Here is a 22,211-nt window from a genome sequence, read left to right on the forward strand (position 1 = left end):
CTATACATTTTCAAGATCATTACTCAAGCAAGAAAATGGAGGAAGATCCCCATTGAGAAATTTCATACTTAGGAAATTTCTACACTGTGCTAGCAACACTTGGCATACTCTTGGGGCAATCTCCTATATGGTTTAAGGTTGCTTCATTGGGCAATCTTCTTTATGGTTTGAAGTTGCTTCTTGGGCTAGTACTCTGGCCAATGTAAATTACATTTTCTAACCTTTGTCTTGGTTATTTCCTCTATATTTTGAGGTATAAGTGTAAGTATTTAATTTTTAGCCAATGTATGGTAAGTATACTGAGGTTGTATCTGGAATTTTTGACCTTGACAGAGCAACTAACCTACGGTCTCCGTTCGGCCCAGAGCCATCCGGGATCATCTGAGGCTCCAAACGGGCCCCGCAACTCGACAGTGGGCTGCCTTGGGAAATGCTCCATCTACCCTCAGTGCGGTCAGACAAGGGATGCCTTCCTGCACTTGCATGTAGCCTAGTTGGTGGTGTGCCAACTCTATCTGAAGCCGTCCAGCCATCAGGCCACACATGGCCCCCATCTGGTGTCCAAACCAGGACCTACCAGATAACCGAGCTACTCAAATGCCTTCTCCTCATATGGGGGCCTTACAAGTAGAGCTAGCTGGTTCCTGCGTAGTTACATGAGAGTGGAGCATTGATATCTATCACCCCCCCTCAATGTCCACCCGCAAGTGAACTTACTTTTTATGCCAAGTCGATGAAGACGCCTCTCGAGCAAGTCTCTTCCAAGAGCCTTTGTGAAGATGTCTGCAGCATTCTCTGTAGTCGGACAGTACACCAGGTCGACCTCTCCATCCATGATGAGCTCGCGTACAAAGTGATATTGAATCTCAATGTGTTTTGTGCGAGCGTGGAACACCGGGTTCTTTGCAATCGCCATGCAACTCTGATTGTCACATGATAACTGCGTAGGCTTGTTCTGCAGTAGTGCACCCATGTCCCCCAAAATCCTCCTCAACCACACTACCTTGCAAGAAGCAAAGCATGCAGATTTGTACTCGGCCTCGGTAGAAGAAAGAGCAATTGTGGGTTGCTTCTTGTTGACCCATGACACAGCTCCAGATCCAAGTGAGAAACAGTACCCTATCACTGATCTCCTGCTGTCCACATCTCCTGTCCAATCCGAGTCACAAAATCTGGTCAAGAAGTTGCCCTTGATATAGGTGATGCCATAATCAAGTCTGCCTTTGATGTATTTCAGCACCCGTATCCCTACCCTCCAATGGTTCTCCCGGGGCTTATTGGAAAACCTGCTTAGTACACCAGTCGCAAAACTGATCTCCGGCCATGTGTTGCACAGGTAAATCAAGCTGCCTACAAGCCTTCTATACTTCGCTTCATCCACCAGTGGTGATGAATCCTCGTTTGAGAGCTTCGCGTCAACCTCCATAGGGGTACCAACTGTCTTGCACTCAGCCATGCCAAATGCCTTCAGTATCTCTCCAGCATACTTCAGCTGTGAAATGAAGATCTATTTTGGCTCCTGCCAAACTTCAATCCCCAAACAAAAATGCATCAGTCTGAGGTCTGTCATTTCAAACTCTCTTCCTAGTAGATGCTTCGTTTGTGAGATCTTCTCTTCATGGTTCCCTATTATGACAAGGTCGTCCACGTAAAGGACCACGATCATACACCTGCCTCCTCTGAAGATATACAAATTTGCATCAGATGGGCTCCTCCTAAACTCGTTTTGTAGAAAGTAGGCATCAATTCACTAGTACCATGTTGGTGGGGCCTGTTTCAGCCCGTAAAGTGCCTTCTTCAGTTTGCAGACTTTACCTTCCAACCGGGGATCTCAAAATCTGGTGGTTGTTCCAAGTATACCTCCTCCTTGAGATCTCCATTCAGAAAGGTAGATTTCACATCCATCTGAAACACGGGCCAACTTCCCTGGGCAATTAAAGCCAAAACACTGTGAATTGTGGTTAGTCGAGCTGTGGGAGCAAAAGCATCTTGATAATCAAAACCATGTACCTGTGCAAATCCTTTTGCCATGAGCCGAGCCTTGTACGTATCCAACATGCTGTTGGACTTATACTTGGTCTTGTATAAGTGTTGTTCTTCATTATGGAGCCATACTCCAACTGCATAGCCTCCATCCACCTATCATTGCCCTGTGCCTCTTCAAGACACTTGGGTTCATCAGCACAGATCACTTCTTTCATCAAAGCATAGTTGACCAAGTGTTCTTGCGCCCTTCTTTGCTCCTCTAATCTCTTGGACCAGCAGTGTTCGGATGGTTCCTCCTCAATGGCTGGAGGTTCTCTGCTGTCCAAAGGCTGCTTTACCCACTTTGGGAATGGCCGTTGCGATTGTGGTTCTATAGGCTCTTCTTCATCTTCTTTGTCTTGAATCCTCCCAAGCACCGTTGGGGGAGTTCGGTCTGCTGTTGGTGGCGGTACTGGATGGATATCCTGGTCCTGGTTGTCTAGGAAGGAAGCATCCTCCTCCAATTGATGCAGATGTTCTGAGAAGACCACATCGCGACTTACAATTACCTTCTTGGTAACAGGGTTATAGAGACGGTAACCCTTCGCCTCTTCACTGTAGCCCAAGAAAATACACTTCCGGCTCTTCGGTTCCCATTTGGTCCTAGTAGCATCAGGGACATGCACAAAACAGTCACATCCAAAAACTCTGAAATGTGCAGTTGAAGGTTTCTTACCAGAAAAGGCTTGCAGTGGAGTCATCCCATTCACAGCCTTCGTGTAGCTACGATTGAGGATGTAAATTGCAGTGTTACATGCTCCAGCCCAAAAAGTCTTTGGCAAATCTTTCCCTTTCATCATACTCCGACCCATTTCCCAGATGACGCGCATCTTGCATTCTGCTACTCCATTTTGCTGTGATGTATGTGGCAGGGGTTTCTGCCTCTTGATCCTGTGACTTTTGCAGTAACTTTTGAATTCAGTCAATGTGAACTCTCCACCTCTGTCTGATCTTAGCTTCTTCACCTTCCTCCCCGATTATTTCTCGACCATTACATGCCATTCCTTGAACCTACTGAAAACCTCGTCTTTCGTCTTCAGGAAGTATATCCATATCCTTCTACTGTAGTCGTCGACGATCAGCATCATGAAGTAGTAGGAACCACCCAAAGCTTCCGTCTCCATCTTTCCACAGAGGTTCATGTGAACGAGCTCTAGAGGAGCCTTTGCCTTGCTGGCCTCTTTAGGAAAGGGCTACCGATGCTAGTTGCCCATCATGCAAGCTTCACATACATCGGGCAGATCTAAAATTTTTGGTAGGTCTGCAATCATTCCACTTTTATGCATCTCCTTCAAAGAACTAAGGTTTAGAACCTCTCATGCCACAACTTAGTGTTCTTCACATCTGCTCGAGCAGTGAACGCTGAGATTTTGTAAATGTTGTTGCGCCGTGTACCTTTACCAATGACCTTTCCTTGAAGATCCAGGATCTGTGCACCATTCTTATCAAATTAAGCTTTGAGGTCCCGATCCGTGATTGCAGAAACTGACAACAAGTTCCTCTTGATATCTGGCACATAAAAAACATCGGACAACTATTTTACAACTCCATCTGACTTGAGAGCAATCATACCTTTTTCTTTTGCCGGATATTTTGCATCATTGCTGACTGCTACCATGATGTCATTCCCTACCGGCTATAGAGAGGTATACCAATCCTTCCGACTGGTCATGTGGCGGGATGCACCATTGTCAATGATCCAAGGTTCATCTACAGATACATGAACTGCCTCCGTGCAAATCTCCTCAATTGCGATGAACAGCTCTATTGATACTGCCTGCGTGGTGTTGCTGGACTCTTTCTTTACTCCGTTCTTCTCATTTGCAATCTTCTTTCGACACTCATTCTGCTTGTGCCCTGCCTTGTTGCAATAGAAGCACTTGATCTTCTTCTTTCTCTTTTTATCATCAGAAGAAGATGGGTTACCAGAGTCCTTACCCTTACCTTTCTTTGATCCGGTCTAGAAAGTTGAATCTTCTCCAGTCCTCGTCTTTTGATGCATCTCCTCCTCTAGAAGCATCGCACTCAAATCCTCAAAATTGAGGGGCGGATTTCTGTTCTGCGTATTCAATGCCGTAACAAGACCGTCGTACTTTGGTGGGAGAATCCATATGTACCTTCGTGCTAGATTCTCGCTGGTGATGGTGATGCCAATCGCAGTCATCTGATCGCGCAGATTCTTTACCATGGTGATGAACTTCTCTACTGTTTCAGACTTAGACAACTTCTCATTCGCGAGTTGAGTCTCCAGATTCTGAATCCACGTATGATTCGTGGTCTTGTACTGATTTTTCAAGACTATCCATGCCTCCTCCGCTGTGGTGACATGTTGAATTAATGCCATGACAGAATCACTAACACTGCAGACAATAGAACACAGTGCATCTGCATTTCTTCTTGTCCACGCGAGAGTCTCATCCACAGTTGGTACTATCTGTTGTCCTGCATTGGCTGGATCTGATCTTGCAACCGGCCTCACGTCCACCCCAGTAGCAGTGTCCCAAAGCTCATATGCACTTAGGATGGTCTTCATCTTGAAATTCCAGAGTGGGTTGTTAGAGCCGTCCAACTTTTCGCTTTCGCCGACCGGTGGGATTCGCAGTCTTGCGGGCTGGGCCATCTCTCACAATCTGCTCGCAAACAGAAAGACACTACCAAATCTTCTTGCTAGAGTCCAGGATTTGATACCATGTAAGAAAATAATACAACGTCTATACACAATAGATAACAGGATCTCATACGCAAGAGAGAAAACAAGATAGTATGGAGAATCAAAAATTTCATTACTGTAGAACTGATACAATAGATGGCGCTGCCTCCCAACCGTGCGCTCTTGTGAAAGAAGCTTCGATGGCGTGCTGGAAACAGTAGAAGACGGAGGCTCGATGCTGAGGAATCAGGGTTGCTGAAGCCAGTGATAAAATGGGCTTCACAGGCTTGCTCTTATATAGCCACCAGTCGTAGTCGGTTAGGCTCAATTGGGTGACCGACCCAGTCCGGCCAAAATGGTCGACTGGGGGTCGGTCCCAAAATAGGCCACCGACCATACGATAGAACCAGTGCGTAAAACAGAGCAACTAACCTACAGTAACTGTTTGGCCCAGAGCCATCCGGGATCATCTGAGGCTCCAAACGGGCCCCGCAACCCGACAGTGGGCTGCCCCGTGAAATGCTCCATCTACCCTCAGTGCGGTCAGTCAAGGGATGCCTCCCCGCACTTGCATGTAGCCTAGTTGGTGGTGCGCCAACTCTATCTGAAGCCGTCCAGCCATCAAGCCACACATGGCCCCCATCTGGTGTCCAAACCAGGACTACCAGATAACCGAGCTACTCAAATGCCTTCTCCTCATATGGGGGGCTCACAAGTAGAGTTAGCTGGTTCCTGCATAGTTACACGAGAGTGGAGCATTGATATCTAACAATATAGCACATGTTCCGATGCAAATCCATAGCGGAGTTGATGACTTGGCATGCATCTCATTGGTCCACTAGTGACACATTGAGGATTCCCATAGATTGTGTAGCTTGGAAGCACATAGATAATCAGTGGCCAGACTTTGCAAGGGAGCCATGCAACTTACATCTTGGGCTCGCCATGGACGGCGTGAATCCTTTCGGGTTACACTCGACATCTTGGTCGACATGACCCATAGTCTTGGTGAATTACAATATTCCACCATGGCTAACAATAAAGAAGGGACATCTCATGCTTGCACTACTTGTGCCAGGGAAGTACAAGGCCAAAAATATGGACGTGTACATGGCACCTTTGATAGAGGAGTTACAGATCTTATGGAGAGGAGTGCGCCTCTTTGATATTTCAAGAGCTCCTAGACATACCGATGATATTTTGGTCAGGGGTATCTTGATGTGGACCATGCATGACTACCCAAGATATGGAGAGTGTGCATGTACATGGTTGTGTCTTTACATGTATAATATAGGATTATGCTTTTATGACTCTCTTTCACATGCATGTCTTATACTAACACATTCATGCACGCCTGCAGGACTTGTTACAAGTGGGTACCATGCTTGTCCTGTTTGTGGACCGGGTTTGAAATCTCTTGCATGATACTCCAAACATATGAGGAAAAATGTTTATGAAGGCCATGATCGATACCTTCTGCTAGACCATGGAGGTCAGCTTGATCCACCACCACCATATTTGAAGGCAAGTGACTAGATTCAGGCTTGGAGGGCGAATGGAGAGGAACCTCCTCGTGGTATGAAGAGGCTATCGATCTTTCATGAGCTTCCTTATTGGGGTCAGTTACAAATCAATCATCTCTTGGATCCCATGCATATCTTCAAGAATGGGGGGGCTACTATTTGGGCATACTTGGTTGGTTCCAAAGGCTCAAGAGGAGTGCGAGAAGACTTGCATGCTATTGAATAGGATATCTCTTTAGTGGCCCCAAGTATGTGCTATCGGGTTGATTACGATAGTCCCACAAAAAATAAAAATTACCCAATACGGAGTTACAATGCTCCATAGGTTCACGGCCTACAACAACAAGGCGAGGTCAACCTCCATAGCTTCCTATGATGACACAACGCCAACACATGGCCATCAACAATGCAAAGTGACCTTCCCTAGATGGCCTTTACTATACAAAGGCTCCCTTGCTCTATCAATGACACGGAAGAATGCCATGTTAATATCTGATGTTACAATACTAGGTCTACCTAACGAGCTTGCCATGTGGTGCTTAGCTAGATTACCTATGTGTCTACATGTTGTGGCTAGTTATGTCTCCAATGCTTGAAGGGACACTCGCATTATGGTCAAGAGAAATAACATGGATATTTAAAACAAATGGATCCTCGTTTTAGTTTTCGATGGTTTCTTTGCAAAGGTTGACTGGTTGCTGGTCGGTCTTCTACTCTTTTTTTCCTTACACTTTGTTGTGTAATATTGGTAGGTGTAGAAAACCAGTAACTTTCCTTATGTGTTATGATCACTCATCTGGTTCACACTAACATGAGAGCTTCTCAGGCAACTATCTAGTACCTTCTTGGCATACTTAGCTAACTGTTTAGCAATATAGAGAGATATGAGTTATTTTCAACTTTGACGACTATGAAGCGGTCCTTCAAGTTTCATAGTCTCCTTCTTACGACTAAGTACATATCACTAGCTATATCAAAATAATGCTGGATCTAGACAGGAGACAGCTTGTGAACTACAATATAATGGATGTGATACTGATTGACTGTAACTTCAAAAATGTGAGAGCTTTTAAAGGTGTTCTTAAAAATCGTGTAGACGGACATGGATAACAACTATATAGGGGTTACGAAGCCTGTCTTCCCTCAGAGGTCTAACTTATGACGGCTTTTTGGATGGTGGCAAGTGAGTCCCTATATTTCTCTACGCAGTTTGTTGAACATGTTTGATGGAGCCGGAGAACTATATTGTGGTCAAAGATTAAAAAACAAGTGGCTGGATTTTTTGATAGAATAATCCTTCCTGTCTCTTCTTTTTTATTTTTGAAGTACTCTTTACGCAAGCAGTCCCATGGGCAAGGTGGCTAGAATGCCACATGTTGTCCTGGAAACAATTAAAACTTATGTTCTATGCTTTTATTACACAAATAGATATGGATTTTTCTTTGAACTTATGATGGAATGGAGTTTAAACCAGAATTGGAGCCTTGAATTGTGAATAAGGATAGATAGTTTTTCTGGGAATGTCCATCAACAATTGTATGTTGATGCCAAGATACACCTTAGGAACTGGGAATGAAGCACATTGGCTCAGTTTGATATCTGTAGCTTGGTTGATAGTTTATTGAACATAAACATCTTCTGTTATTAGTAAAAAATGACTACTGCACTTCAGCAATAGCTTTAAATTAAAGCCGCTTTAAATGATCCTATTGTTTGGGAAGATTTTTTTTGATTATAACAAGAGATCCTTGGAAAAAGGAACATTTGGTATGTCTGTTCCTAAAAAAACAGGATTGAACATAACTAATAGGGATCTGGGAGTAGTGTAATCATGAAACCAATGGGAAATGGAAGAGTGGAATAGGGGATCATGTTGGGATGTTCTATGAAAAAGTGCCATTACTAAAATTTGATGGAAGCTCAAGATAGTAGATAGAGTTGAACAATATTGAACAAACTTGGCTTATCTTTGGATTCTCATGATTGGAATTAGAGGGGAGGTAGGAAATAAAGAATGTATTGATGTTGCAAATAGTAGATAGGAACAAAACACACACACACACACACACACACACACACACACACACACACACACACACACACACACACACACACACACACACACACACACACACACACACACACACACACACACACACACACACACACACACACACACACACACATCCCTTTGGGGATCCTTGTGTGCTTCAAGATTGTCAACATGTTGATGGCCCATAAAGGTCGGGAATCATATTGAAACCTTTCATAAAGAATATGAGGTCCCACTTTTGCTCAGGTTTAGTCCCATGGGGGTTATCACATCTTATAGGACTTAATAATACTTGTTTGTTATTGTTTTCTCCATAATGCTTTTTATTATTGATCATGGAACTAGCATAGTGGATTTAATGGAGGAACATGACCAAACCATTATTGATTTAATATTATGAGCTTTACCCACTAATAGAGAAAAGTTATAGGTTTTTTATGACGTAATAAATCATTTTGAAGGGAGCCATGTATATGCAAAGATCACATGTTGATACTTATTGAATATTATTAAGGACATATTGTCCTCGAGACTAGTGACTAGTGTACAGATTGCATTCTCATTGGCAGGGAAATTTAATGGTAATGTAGAAGTACAGAGTGCATTGCACTTGAATGTGAGGACCCCAACTGCCCCCACTTTCTGTGAGTTGAATGCCCATGGACTAGTAGATAGTGAAATCCAAGGGAACGTGACGAATGGAAGTTGTAAAAAAGCAAGTTGTTGAGCACTTGGCTGCTTTATAGAAAAGGAGTAAATGCATGGGGAAGTACATCTTCCTCCTCGCTCCCTCTCCCTTTTACCAAGATGGAGTTTTCAAGATCGACACATGCTCAAGAACTGGAGGTTCTCATCCTTTCCTTGGTGACTTACGAGAATTGAGGCCACTTATGTGGATGAAACCTACCATGGGAGGTCTCACGACACTAGTGGAGGGAACAAGGGAAGAAAAGACTTGAATGTGCAAGCACACCCCATCAAGTTAGTACTCTTTCTTGAAAATCCAGAGAAGCGAGATAAACTATAGAACTCCCCTTACTGGATCTCACATTGTGGGATGGAGCTTAGTTCCTTTTGCTTAGTCTCTTTGTGCCTTAAAACTCAGAGGCATCATTCTCCCTTCGCTTCATACTGGTTCTTAGTGAGCTTCTACTTCCACCACCCTTATCTTGTCTGAATGGAGAGGTTTGGGTCACATATACTATGAGTATTTCCTAGAGAAATGGTGGACTCTCCTTTCTGGCATTTTGGACTTTGCCTCCTATTCCAGCCAGTTTACTCTGAACGTGAGAGGGAAACTATGTTCTACTATGCTTCGTCTCCTTCTCTGTGCAAACAACCGTGCTGTGCGTATGCGCATGTTTTGCTATAGGAGCCATGAAAACTTTCAATCATCAGCATTGCACTCTTTCACTCTTTCAATCTACACTGTGTTTTTGCTTACTTCGTGATCATGGCTTGGAACCTGCCTGATACTTGCTGCCCACTTGCGACTTCGGCGAGTGAAAAAACTCCATGCCCATGTCCGAGTACGAGCTCGCCATTAATTGATGCTCATTTCGGGGAGGAGCAGGCTATGCCTGTGGAACTAGTTATATCGTGGTCATCAAAGTGGAGGATATGATATGAATTTACATGGGAACTCGCCCGAGCAAGGTTACAAATTTCCCCCTTCACTTTTCGTGGGTAGCCTAAACTAAGAAGAAGAAAGCTCACATAGAGAGGCGATAAATACTTCATAAAAAACACACACTAGCTTTCTAGCTTGATTTGGAGCACTGGGTGAGATTCGAAGCCTTGATAGTGCTCTGTTGATCGAGTGCATTCGAATCTGCACAAGAGATCCCTACTAACATGTACCAAGATGTTGCTAACACTTATTGAGATACTGTATATCATGTACCGAGTCCACTATGTACTTCTCAGAGAGCTCTCAAGTCCAGAGATCTCTGATGATCACGTGATTGTAGCATGGGTAATATGCTAGGATTATGTGACTAAATGATAGGAAGACTTTAGTTCACAAATTATTCTTCAATGGATTTTAATTATTGGAAAGGGATTGTAGCATGGATAATATGCTAGGATTATGTGCCGCACTCAGTATTTAAATGGAGGCTACCAATAAAGCCTGAAAAAACACTAGGACCTTGGAACACATTACTTAAGCATGATGATTGTAAGGAGACATAACTAGAATTATCATAAGATGGATTTGGACTCCTTTATATCAGGACCCTTTTATGGCTATATAATGATGATATGGAATTAGACATGGGAGTCTCATTATATGTTTTATGTAGAGAAATAAAAGGAATTTTTTTACTTCTATCCATATCTTGATTTTTCAAATCTTGTCTGAAAGAGTATAGATTGTATATTCTTAATGCTCCTTCAACTCTTAATGCAGATCCAAAAGCTTTTTCCTCACTCACCTTTGTGCTTTAGTCATATCTCAACACGTGGCAGTACTTGCCACCTTTATTCATTGACCAAGTTCCAAGGGCTCTATTGACATGTCAATTTTACTGTTGACTAGACTTTTTAGGCCCGTAGTCCTTCTAAGAAGTAGGAATTTCATTAACCAAGAGAAGGACCATCATAAGTTTTTCAATTTGTGATATATTATGTAGGATATGTGTTACTTTATTGCACTCCTAGATGAGTATAAGAGACTCATAAAGTAGAACATTACATATAAGATTTGTTTCATGGCCATAGATATTCCAATAGACATTTGCTGACTCGAGAGGAAAAGAAAAAGTGCCATTGGATTCTTATGATGTGGTTTTACTACTAGGACCATCTTTGGTTATTTGCTATTTGATAGTCTATAACATGGCCTTGGGCAGTCCCATTCTAATATTTACTACAATTCTTGGGCCGTTCTCATTTCTTATGACATGGAGAATTGGGACCCTCCTCCCTTTCTTTTGATTTTTCTAAGATAAAGAGATACAACTAAAAAAGGAGGAGGAGGATACCTTCTACAAAACCCACAAAAGTGATGCAGAGAAGGCATTATCTTGATATTTGGAGAAAAGTGGCATCAAAAGGAAATATTTCTTTCCCTCTTGTTAAACTAATGTTGATGTGGATTTCTTTTTGACGATGGGATACTTGGAAGTTTTATATATCATGTGCTATATTGGTCTTTCAAGAATAATGGAGAGGGCAGAAGGATTAATGCTTTAAGAAGTCAAATTAAAGGAGTGCTCTGGGTGGATTTTCTTGGGAAAATGCCTTAATTTATATTTTAAAGGATAATTCTCTTGCATATTACTAGTGAATTTTATATGGAAAGGAAGTCTTTACACCCTTGGCCAGATATTATTTGTTTGCTAAAATTGAAAATGGTTGGGCTAGATGTAGAAATCTTGACTTTGACTATGCTCACAATGTGGCCATTGTGATTTTATCTCATGAGAACTTGTATGGTAACAAATACACTTTACACTTTATGCTCTGATATTTTACACTTTACACTTTATACTTTGATAAATAGAAAAGGCCATCATTTCTCATTTACTTACCATGAGTCCATAACTTGTTATAATTAGGAAAATTGGACTTGGAAGGGGACCATGGCCTTATAGCATGGAGTATGTTCTTCGATACCGGTAATTAGAAAATAACAACAGGAAATCAAGAAAAGTTATAAGTATACGAAGGTTATTTCTAGATTTTTTGACCTTGGGAATTCCCTTGGACTTGGTGGGAACTCCCATATTTATGGTTTATTTGAGATTCCCACTTATTACTTGGATTTCACTAACATTTTATGTGCATTTACTCATATCTTTAATTGCCCACCTTTGATTACTATTGAATAGTAAAATGCGAGGATTTGATTATGCTAATCTTATAGGTGACATGGATAACAACTGTGTGCCGGCATTAAAGACTGTAGTCCTACAATTCATAGTGTACATGTTCTAACGTGCTATGTTTGTGGATGGATGCAGGTGAGTTGGCATACCTCTCCATCAGGTTTGCATTAGAAAATCTACAGCATGAAGACATGGTGTTGGCAACTTCAAGGAGCACTCCACAATGGATTTTCTCTAAGTATTGCTAAATAAAATTGAACTCTCTATTGGAGACTATTCATTAGTATCATTGTACTTTTTGCAATGTACTGACATATATGTGAGTATAATAATTGACTCCCACTTTGACACCTTGTTAAAAGGAATGATATGATATCGATTATTCTCACTTATGTGGTATTGAGAGGTTGGTTATTAACTGACTACTCTCACTAGTTGTTTGAAAAGGGCAATAGTAGATGTTTGAAAGTGATTTACTTTGATATTGAAAATTGGTCGAGTAGTGAGAAAGAGAGAGAGAGAGGAGATGTATGTGCATGAATTCAAAATAGCCTTTTTCTCTTACTTGGCTAGATCAACACTTAGATACAATTGGCTCTAGCCACCCTCTATGCACCCAGGCTGCCTTGGTAGTAAGAACCATCTTGATTCCTGGAACTCAAGGACTTTATATGCATGACCTCTTTAGGCATCCATATTGGGTGCTACCCACTATGAATGACCTCTTTAGGCATCCATTATGGGTACTACCATCACCTTTGCAACTGTTCGCACTTACTAATCAAAGGGGTAGGTGCCATTACATCATACTATTGAGACCTTTGATGTTTTGCCCATTCAATACTGGTATTATATAACATGCGCCAAAGGATTTTAATGGCCAAGCCCTATTGCCTTGCCTTGTCATGCAACACTGCCTTGCTTGTCATGTAGCACTACCTATGAGGGAGACACTCGGCATCTAGTACACAATGTTGACAAGGTGTACGAGTTGCTTCATGCTTCGCTTTGGCCTTCACCCATTTTGCTCTTTTGGTCTATAGCATGGTTTGCTCTTTAGTCGCGAAGCATAAGTTGAATCCCTAAAACATCAGATCGAGGGTTCAATGTTGGCACAAACTCTTCTTCAAGCCACATCCTTCTTTTGGACTCTCTCTCATTACTTGTGGAATCGGTGATGCATGCTGCCTACCCATTCAGAAAACAGAGGCTTGCTAAATTTGCAAAAGAGTTAATAGGGTCTCATTGCCTCATGCACACAAATGTGATGCATCATGTAGTAATCGTCCTTCCCCATGTTGCATCCAACAATCAATTCATGTGTTCCTTTTGGGTCTTGAATGACAAAAGTGTGGCTAGCGTTTCTAGTAAGGAGGTCCAGTGATTCATTGATGAGGTATACACCCAAACTTTAATGGGATTCATTGCTGAGGTAATGGGAATTTGTAGGGCAACTATTCATTGATGAGGTATAGGCGTTGTCGGTCATGCATCAACTTCAAGTTATTGCTCTGATGTGCCTACCTTCATGGTCCAGGTTGGTTGTTCTAGCTCGGTTGGTCCCTTCCCTTGTCAGCTACAGTAGGGTCAACAGAGTCATCATTAGTACTAGGCAGTTGGAACACTCTTACTACCTTGTCTTCACTAATTGTAATAGTGTGGAATCAATCACCTCAATGGTGATTCTCTAGTCAAATGCTATGGCAACTTGTGAAATCTATCGTGGCCAGTCAAGTGTAGTCCAGCAATGCCATTGGTTATTAGCTGAAAGAGGAGCATTGAGTTCTAGGCCCATTGATTTCTCTTGCTACAGCTTCTTCAACATAGGCCCTTTGGTCTTCACACCCTTTTACTTCAGGGGTTGGATTCTTGGATCGTGAATGGGAAAAGTGTGCTTTCTTTCCTTGGAAGGTTTATATAAGAGGGATTCTAAAATTTGCTACCCCAATGGTCTATTAACTATTCGATTGCCTCCCTATGATCGCCTCCCCTTTTTATCATTATGTCTTCCCACATAGAATCATGGCCATTTAAGACTATACTTTTCAGAGAGTTCATAACCCATTTTGGCACTTTCCCCCATCAAGATTTCTCACTCCCCCCCCGCTCCCCCCATTAATCCTTATTTGATGTAGAGTGGCTCTTTGGGGTTGGTGCCCACAAAGTGGTAAGTTGGGACTTCCTCAGCAAATTTTGCCTTGGTGAATTGCACGTATGGGTAAAACACTTTGATCTGAATCCATTGATTCACTTCAATAGCTCATTTCCTTTAAGGTCTTATAGCATGATGGTCATTGTTGAAGCCTTTTTTGATTCTGTATGGCCCTACCCACAACCAATGTAAGTTTGGCTTCATTGCTCCTCATGGAGGACTATGAGCATCCCATCTTTGAGGGTTCATTTCTTGATATGGCAATTATGTGCTTCAAAGTTGAATGCGAGATAGAATGGAATAAATTATGTTGTAACCTTGGATGCTATTTGGTAGGCCCATAGTGTTGTTTGGAGCTTGTGATCCCAATAATCTTAGTGCTAATGCCTTATCTTGTGGAGAATTAATTTCAGCACCTTGTTCATTGCTTTAGCATACCTGATTGACACACAATAGAATGTTGATTTCTTGTGCTAAATGAGAAATTAATTCATCAAAGCATCAATGACCAAATTTATGAATTAAACCTCTTGGAAAGACACCATCTCAATGGGACACCCGAATCTATAGATGAAATTATCATACAAGAATCTTGTAGTGCTTCAAGCTATGTTGTCCCTAAGAGTCTTTCCTTTGGCCCATTTGGTGGCATCATCAACTTGTCACCATGATGTATTTGTTTTGGGTTTGATGTATGGCCATATTGAATGGTTAGATGAAATCCAATATCCATATTTCGAATGGATCCCACTGGTAGATTGGTTGCAATGGCATTTGGTCTTGGAATGTCAGACTCTAGATTTGTGGACACCCATCATGGTTTTGCAGTGTTTCACAACATCTGAGTAGATAGTGCTCCACCATATTCATACAATGAAATTTCATGGGACATGGGGGGGAGGATCCCTGATCTCATCTATAGAATTTTCTATGAATAGCTATGATTTTGCAAGTACTTGATTCCCAACCACTTTCATTGACAAAGCCATCGAATGATATGACCAATACCCCGATGAGCAGTTTGCCACATGGGATGAGTTTGAAAGCTACATTCCTAAAAAGATTCCAACATAAATTTAGCAAGGAAGGCGTACTGATGAAGCTCAACTAACTCAACCAATAGAAGGCGTACTAATGAAGCTCAACCAATAGAAGGTGGATTATTGTATGACTTTGAAGCGTGAATGAGGGCATTGATCAATCAACTTGACAACATGCAAGACAAAATGGCATTACAGTCTTGGTTGATGAGTGGCATCACCTAGGAAGCTGACTTGCACAACATGGAGATAGCTCACCCAACAATGGCATGCAATAAATTGCTCAATAGAGACATTGTGATCAAGAAGGGGAACATGGAACCCCAAAATTGACGAGTGGACACCAATGAAGAAGAAGAAGAAGTGGTGATAAAAAAAGACACTAAGGTTGAGGAGGAGGACACATGACTAAAGACTGTTGGTTCAACATGCACAAATGAATGGCGAATGTCCACCAAGTGGAGCAAGATAGAAGAGGACCCTATCAAGGGGACAAAATAGACAACAAGGAATATCACCAAAAGAGAGAATGCCAATTGTGGAAGATGATAGTGCACTGACATCTTCAAAAGGCATGTGATCAAGATGATAGTGCACTAACATCTTCAAAAGGCATGTGATCAAGATGATAGTGCACGAACAACAGACCTAGTATTGACGAAGTTGGATATGAAGGTGGTCACAATCTCATAAGGAGCAGCTCAAATGATCTTGAAGAAGCTAAGGGTTTCAATAGAAGGAAGAAAAGAAAAAGGTGAAGAAAATTAGCTTCATAACCTCAAGCAAAAATCCTCTCATTGAAGTAGGCAAGTCATCAAGTCAATCGCAACGAATAATCAACTAGTGGGATTGAATAAACAAATGAAGGGAGGCAATGATTTGAGAGTAAAGAAAAATTCTAAGGAGCAATGAGTAGATAAAGATAGACTCATCTTGGGAAATAGTTTAAGAATTGAACATAACAATCTCCATCAACCACTTGATGGCTCATGCACCGCTATGCAAAATTATTTCATCGAGTCTAGAATTGACCACTACCTTGAAGGTGCATCCCTCAAGAACGAGGATTGAGGTGACCCAGATGACAATTTGGGACAAAGAGGTGCCCATGATGGATGTCAAAGTCTTGAATCATATATTGAGGGGAGTGCTCATCGACAGAGGATCATGTCAAAGAGGGTGAAGTTGAAGAATGTGAAGCCCTTGCCGTTCAAAATTTGCATGGAAGACCATCAGTTTGTGATGCCCACATGCATGCTCAAGGATATGTGCATCAAGATCAATAGAGCCTCTTCACAATCACATTCATCATGGATAAAATGGAAAGCAAACATGGGTACTAGAGGTGTGACAACCACGTTTGAAGGGTGCCAAGATTCTCAGCAATTGGGAGGAGAGACCCTCACAATTTCTCAAGATGAATAAGGCATACAGATACCAATGGGCAAAAGCATGATCTAGAGGGATCCAAGCCCAAATTCCTAGAGGTTGAAGAGGCATATTCCTCAAATATTGAGGAAGAGCTACTAATATCAACATTGTGCCTATCACTACAATTGACTTAATGTTGGTGGCAATCAAAAGATTGACAAAAGATGAAGAACTCTATGTTTTCCAAAAGCCTTCACTGAAGACAAAGAAGGAAAAGTAGTTCGAGAGTACCAGTGAACCAAATGAATCGATCATCATTGTGGATAGGTCATTGAATGTCAAGCAAATCAAACTTGAAGAACCAACCTTGATCCAGGTCAATGAAGAATTCTCGATAAATTCTTAAAGGATGCCAACGTACTCTATAAAGTGTACAAAGATGTATTTTCCTAGAAATACAAGGATTTGAAGGGTGTCCCACAAAGTTGATTTAGCATTGAATGCCCCTCAATGAAAATGCAAAACTAGCTCGATACCAACAATACTAAATGAACCCTAACTATGCTAAGTTGGTCAATGCAGAGATCAACCAACTACTCAAGGCAAGGTTCATCCACCAGGTCAATAAATGCAATTAATTGTCTCCAATTTCCATCGTTAATAAAAAAAGAATAGTAAGTTGCTAGTCTACATCAATTACAAAAAGCTAAACAAATAGACAATCAAAGACCCATTTCCATTAGCATTCACATAGAACATATAGGCAAGGTACATGGCATGAGATGTATATGTTCATGGATGGATATGGCGGGTACAATCATATAATATTAGTTGTGGAAGACCAAGACAAGACCACGTTCATCATCAATGGTGGGCATGCTTGAGGAAAGTGATGCCATTTGGACTAAAGAACACACTAGCCACGTTTCAATATTTAATTCCTTGTGATGTTCTTAGATGACTTCTCAATCTAGAGTACAAATAAAGCACACTTGGAATGTCTACAAAAGGTATTCCAAACAATGCAGGGACACACAATTTGCCTCAATCCATACAAGTGTGTACTCTATGTGTTCCAAATATTATTGCTAGGTCAAGGGCATTTTCCTTAATCCATATAAATGTGTATTCTATGTGCTCTCAAGGGCCTTGTTAGGTCACACAATCTTTCGTGAAAGCAAGGCATCATGACCAAAAAATCCAAGATTGATGCTATATAGATGAAGGGGCAAAATAATGTTATGCAAGTACACTCATTCATGGTATTCCTTAGCTTTTGTTGATGCTTCATCAAGAAGTTAGTGGGAGTCCACAACTTAGAAGAGAAAATATGAAGTTTGAATGGAGTGAAGCCCAAAGCAAACCATTCCAAGTCCTACAAGCAATGGTGATAAAGGCATTGAGCTAGACTAGAATTCAATCTTCCATGTGTGTGTGGATGCATCAAGGATAAAGGCATTGATCCTTTAAAAGCCAGACTAGAATTCAATCTTCCATGTCCATGTGGATGCATCAGGGATGGCAATTAGGTCCATTTGGTTTCATCCCCTTGGATTTTGCGATGGTACTACGTGAGCAGAATGTTCTCATTGGTAGAGATGAACTAGCCAATGACCAAACAAGGAGCCTTGAGGATGGTATACAATGTTCAAAAATTTTGGCTAGGCAACCTATTATGTGGGTCATCACACATTACTATACTTGATAGACTAGGAGTGGGAAACCATTGTCATGAATCCCTTCAATAGATTTCTTATCTTTGGTGTGAGACAAGTAGTTAGGTCCATAATGTGATGAACAATCCGGAAGTGGAATTCTTGGGGTAGTAGCAAACACCTTCCAATAGTTATAGTTAGAGTATCTGTTCATCAAACTCTTTGAATACCCTTTGCTTGGGCAAAGTGTATTAATTCCTTTTCTTCCTCAAACTCTTTGAATACCCTTTGCTTGGGCAAAGGGTATTAATTCCTTTTCTTAGTCAAACCTTTGCTTTGAATACTCTTATAAGCTCCTCCTTACATGAACTTTAAGGTTGATATTGTTTCTCTATTGGTCTCTATATTGGAACAACTTATTTTCAACCTATTTGCCTTGCATGCAAGGGTTATTCCTCCTTGTTGTGATTATTTTATTATTGTCTTAGTAAGGTGTAGTGATCAATTTCTCTTATTAAATAAAACTTTGACTATAAAGACAATTGAAATTATTTTCCCTTGTGCAATACTCTACAATCTAGTACTAGACCATACCATCAAAGAGACTTTGTCTTGTCCCTTGCTCAATTTTTAATAAGCAAACCAAAAGTTTCATTTTGTTTATAATGTTAGTTTTATATTTGTTTGTCAAAAATATTACAAATTTATACAAAAGCCTTACTCACAACAAACATTGATGCTTTCATCAAATATTTACCCCCTTATCATTTCACATAGTCAACTTTTGCTATCCTCTTTTTGGACTTGTCAAAGGACATTGTCACGATTTGGAAAGATGAATTTTTAATGAATTTGGAAAAATTACAAAAATCATAATAGATAAATGATAACCACAATAACACAACTCAATATGTTGAAGATGTGATGCCCCCCCTCCTTTTGCTTTGTGCATGACATAATGATCCAAGGGGAAATGAGAGAGGGCCGGAAAGGAATGTCGCATCAATAGTGTGCATCAATGGTTCAAAAAATACCATGAGATCTAAGGACCTGTTCTCATTGCTCTTCAATTGCTCATACTATTGGTCATTGGTGCCGCTCCCGCACAAGTAGGACCATGGAGGTTATGGGCATTGATGGCCAAACAAACCCTCAAGTTGTGGGCCTTGTGGCCCATGTGTCTCGACCCTCTCAACCAGCTCACCCATGTGCTCACAATCAAAGGTGTGGGTCTCGAGAATCGAGATCTTGACCGTTCAATCACGTGGTTTTCGTAATCATAATGCGACGAATCATTAAATGACCGCTTGTAATTAGCCATGACTGCCGCCCGCCATACCCCGGTGAATTGTAGACATTGACCGCCGCGTCCTAGTGAACAACCCCCGCCACCCACATATCTACTCGCGCCACCATTCTCGCTTCAGTTATACTTTAATAAAGACACATTGTAAAGTTACCCCTTACTCTCAAGATTGCCTATACTCTAAGCTTTGAATTAAGGTCTATTTTGATATGAGCCTTTAAAATAAAGATTAGACCCTCATTTCAGTCCTTAATGAGAAAAGGCATAACATTTTCTCAGTCGGGATTTTTACACTACTGCTTAGCCCTCAAATTTGAAGGGTAGCCTAGAATTTCATTTTGAAGGGCAATTTAAGAGTTATCCTTCTTGTAAGTTACTTTTGAAGGGTGACTTGGCATTTCCTTTGTAATTTTTCCCAAAGCGGTCCTTCTTTTGAAGGTTCATCTCTCTATTTCCCTTGTGGGGAAAGGTAAAAACCCCTTTGAAGGGTGTTGAAGCCTTCAAATTTGAGGGCTGCTAGTACTCCTTCCCACGCCTTTGACAAAAGGGAATCAGCCTTTAGTTGGCGATGACCGGTCAACCGCCGGCTCCCTGCCTGGTCAACGGTTTTGACTGGTCATCACATCCCAAAGGAGATTCCCTGGTATTTCAGTCTAACCCTCCACTTTACAGCCCCTTCTATTTCTCCTGGGTTTGTTGAATTCCCGTTACACAGCTTCTCATGGAGGCACTCAGCCTTTCCCTGCTTCACTCCACATTCATATCGCCTTCGGCTCCTTCCCCACAGCCATCTCTCTTCCTTTCAGCTGCCGATATCCTGTGCCAGAGCGTGCCTCATACCCGTAAAGTTCTCTTCTTCAAAAGCTGCGCCGGGGACTTCCCTGCCTTTGTCCAGAAGCTCAAGTCCAGCCTTTCTCGGGTCCTCGTTGATTTCTACCCTTTGGCGGGACGACTTGCCACCACAGGAGGCGAACATGGGAGACTGGAAGTTGTCTGCAACGATCTGGGGGTCGAGTTTGTGGAGGCTTCTATGGACGGGGTGTCGTTCACTGATTTGGAGGGCGACAACTTTGACATGAAGCCATTCTTCAGCATGCTGGCTCGGTGGCCAGATTTTTCTCGCTCTGCGCCTCCATTATCCATCCAGGTGAGTAAAATGATCCGAGAGGCTCGCAGCATGTGCTCTTTGCATGATGGGGATTCATGGATTCTGTTGCGTTCAGGTGACGAGATTCAAGTGTGGAAACATTGCGCTGGGGGTTGCGATGAGCCATGTGGTAGCGGATGGGCAGTCACTGTGGCATTTCATGGTCTCATGGGCAGAGGTTGCAAGGGGGGTTCCGATATCGGTAAGGCCTGTGCATGCAAGGCACCTATTGAGGGTGGACAACCCATCAGAGAACAAGGCCAAGGTTGGTCTAGACTACATTGAGGATGATCTAAGTGCAGGTGGAGAACCAGTGGCTTCTCAGAAGGTGTTTCAATTCAGCAGAGAGATGATAAGAGCTTTGAAGAGAAAAGCAACCATAGAAGGAGATGATATCCCAGCCTTCAGTTCCTACGAGGTCTTGACTTCCCATATATGGAAATGTGCCACTAGAGCAAGGGGACACTCCAAGAATACAGTGGTCGGCTTCATCCACGTGGCTGACATGCGCACCCGCATGCAGCCCGCCTTGCCCGTTGGTTACTTTGGAGTCCTAGTCCTATGGAGATTGGCCACTGCCACCGCCGGGGAGCTCGAGGATGAGGACCTCACTCGCACCGCCCTTCGGATGCACACCTCGGTGGCTTCTTGTACAAACAATGCCATGGAGGGTTGGTTGCATGAGGTAGAGCTCAATGGGCCAGCCATGATCCTTGATCGAGGCTCGCTCAATGCCACTCGCATGCGTGTGTCTAGCTCGTCCAAGTTTCCGGTTTACAACACTGACTTTGGTTGGGGGAAGCCCCTTGCGGTTCGGTCCGCCTCTTTGGATGGCATGGGTAAGATAGCCCTATATCCTAGCTCAAAAGGCTTGGGTAGTGTTGATGTTTGCATGTCACTCCCCCTACATGTCATGCATAGGCTTGAGTGCGACCCTACTTTTCTCTCAATGCCTTCTTTGTAGCTTCAAATGCTTACAATAAGGCCTAACACAATGGCCATGGTTGGGAACTTTTTTCTTGCATCTCTCATCCAGCTTTAGGCTTGGCCCATGTTACCTTACATCAATCTTCAAAGTTTAGAATAGCATGAGCAATCTTATCACTTGATTACACTTACACATTGTAGAAAACATGGAAATGAGTCTTGGAGAGTCAAATATTCATATTGTGAAGAGAGTCAAATATTCATATTGTGAAGTGGTACTAAAAGAATATAGGAGGCCATTAAGTTGTTCTTTTATATTTATATGCATTGCAAATTTTATGCATCAACGTTTATAAATGCATGTGTTTTGGATGTTTTCAAATAGGCACGTATTTTTAAAAATTATATGAAAACATCATGATATTTAAATTATAAAAATGTAAGAACAAATTTGAAGTATAGTCTTATCATATAAGACATACGATGAGCAATGTACAAGCTACATTCATCTACTACATGCGTAGTTATATCT

The 22,211-nt window shown here is 41.9% G+C and overlaps 1 protein-coding gene across 1 annotated transcript; it reads left to right on the forward strand.

Moving 5' to 3' along the window:
- The first annotated feature begins 20,311 nt into the window (after positions 1 to 20,311).
- LOC147888376 (shikimate O-hydroxycinnamoyltransferase-like) lies at positions 20,312 to 21,900 on the forward strand. Its single transcript, XM_087392654.1, has 2 exons — positions 20,312 to 20,752; positions 20,829 to 21,900. The coding sequence occupies exons 1-2, from the start codon at positions 20,327 to 20,329 to the stop codon at positions 21,714 to 21,716; spliced, it is 1,314 nt and encodes a 437-aa protein (XP_087248780.1). The 5' UTR covers positions 20,312 to 20,326; the 3' UTR covers positions 21,717 to 21,900.
- The last annotated feature ends 311 nt before the right edge of the window (positions 21,901 to 22,211 follow it).

Source organism: Dipteris shenzhenensis, chromosome 21 (assembly GCF_047967505.1).
Source record: "Dipteris shenzhenensis isolate YYH24624 ecotype China chromosome 21, Dip_SZ_1.0, whole genome shotgun sequence".
NCBI classification, from domain to species: Eukaryota; Viridiplantae; Streptophyta; class Polypodiopsida; order Gleicheniales; family Dipteridaceae; genus Dipteris; species Dipteris shenzhenensis.

Bases quoted from the DNA above. Each gene is read 5' to 3' on its own strand.
- LOC147888376 (XM_087392654.1), top strand. From the start codon at position 20,327: ATGGAGGCACTCAGCCTTTCCCTGCTTCACTCCACATTCATATCGCCT. The intron at 20,753-20,828 runs GTGAGTAAAATG...TGTTGCGTTCAG, and splicing joins CGCCTCCATTATCCATCCAG to GTGACGAGATTCAAGTGTGG.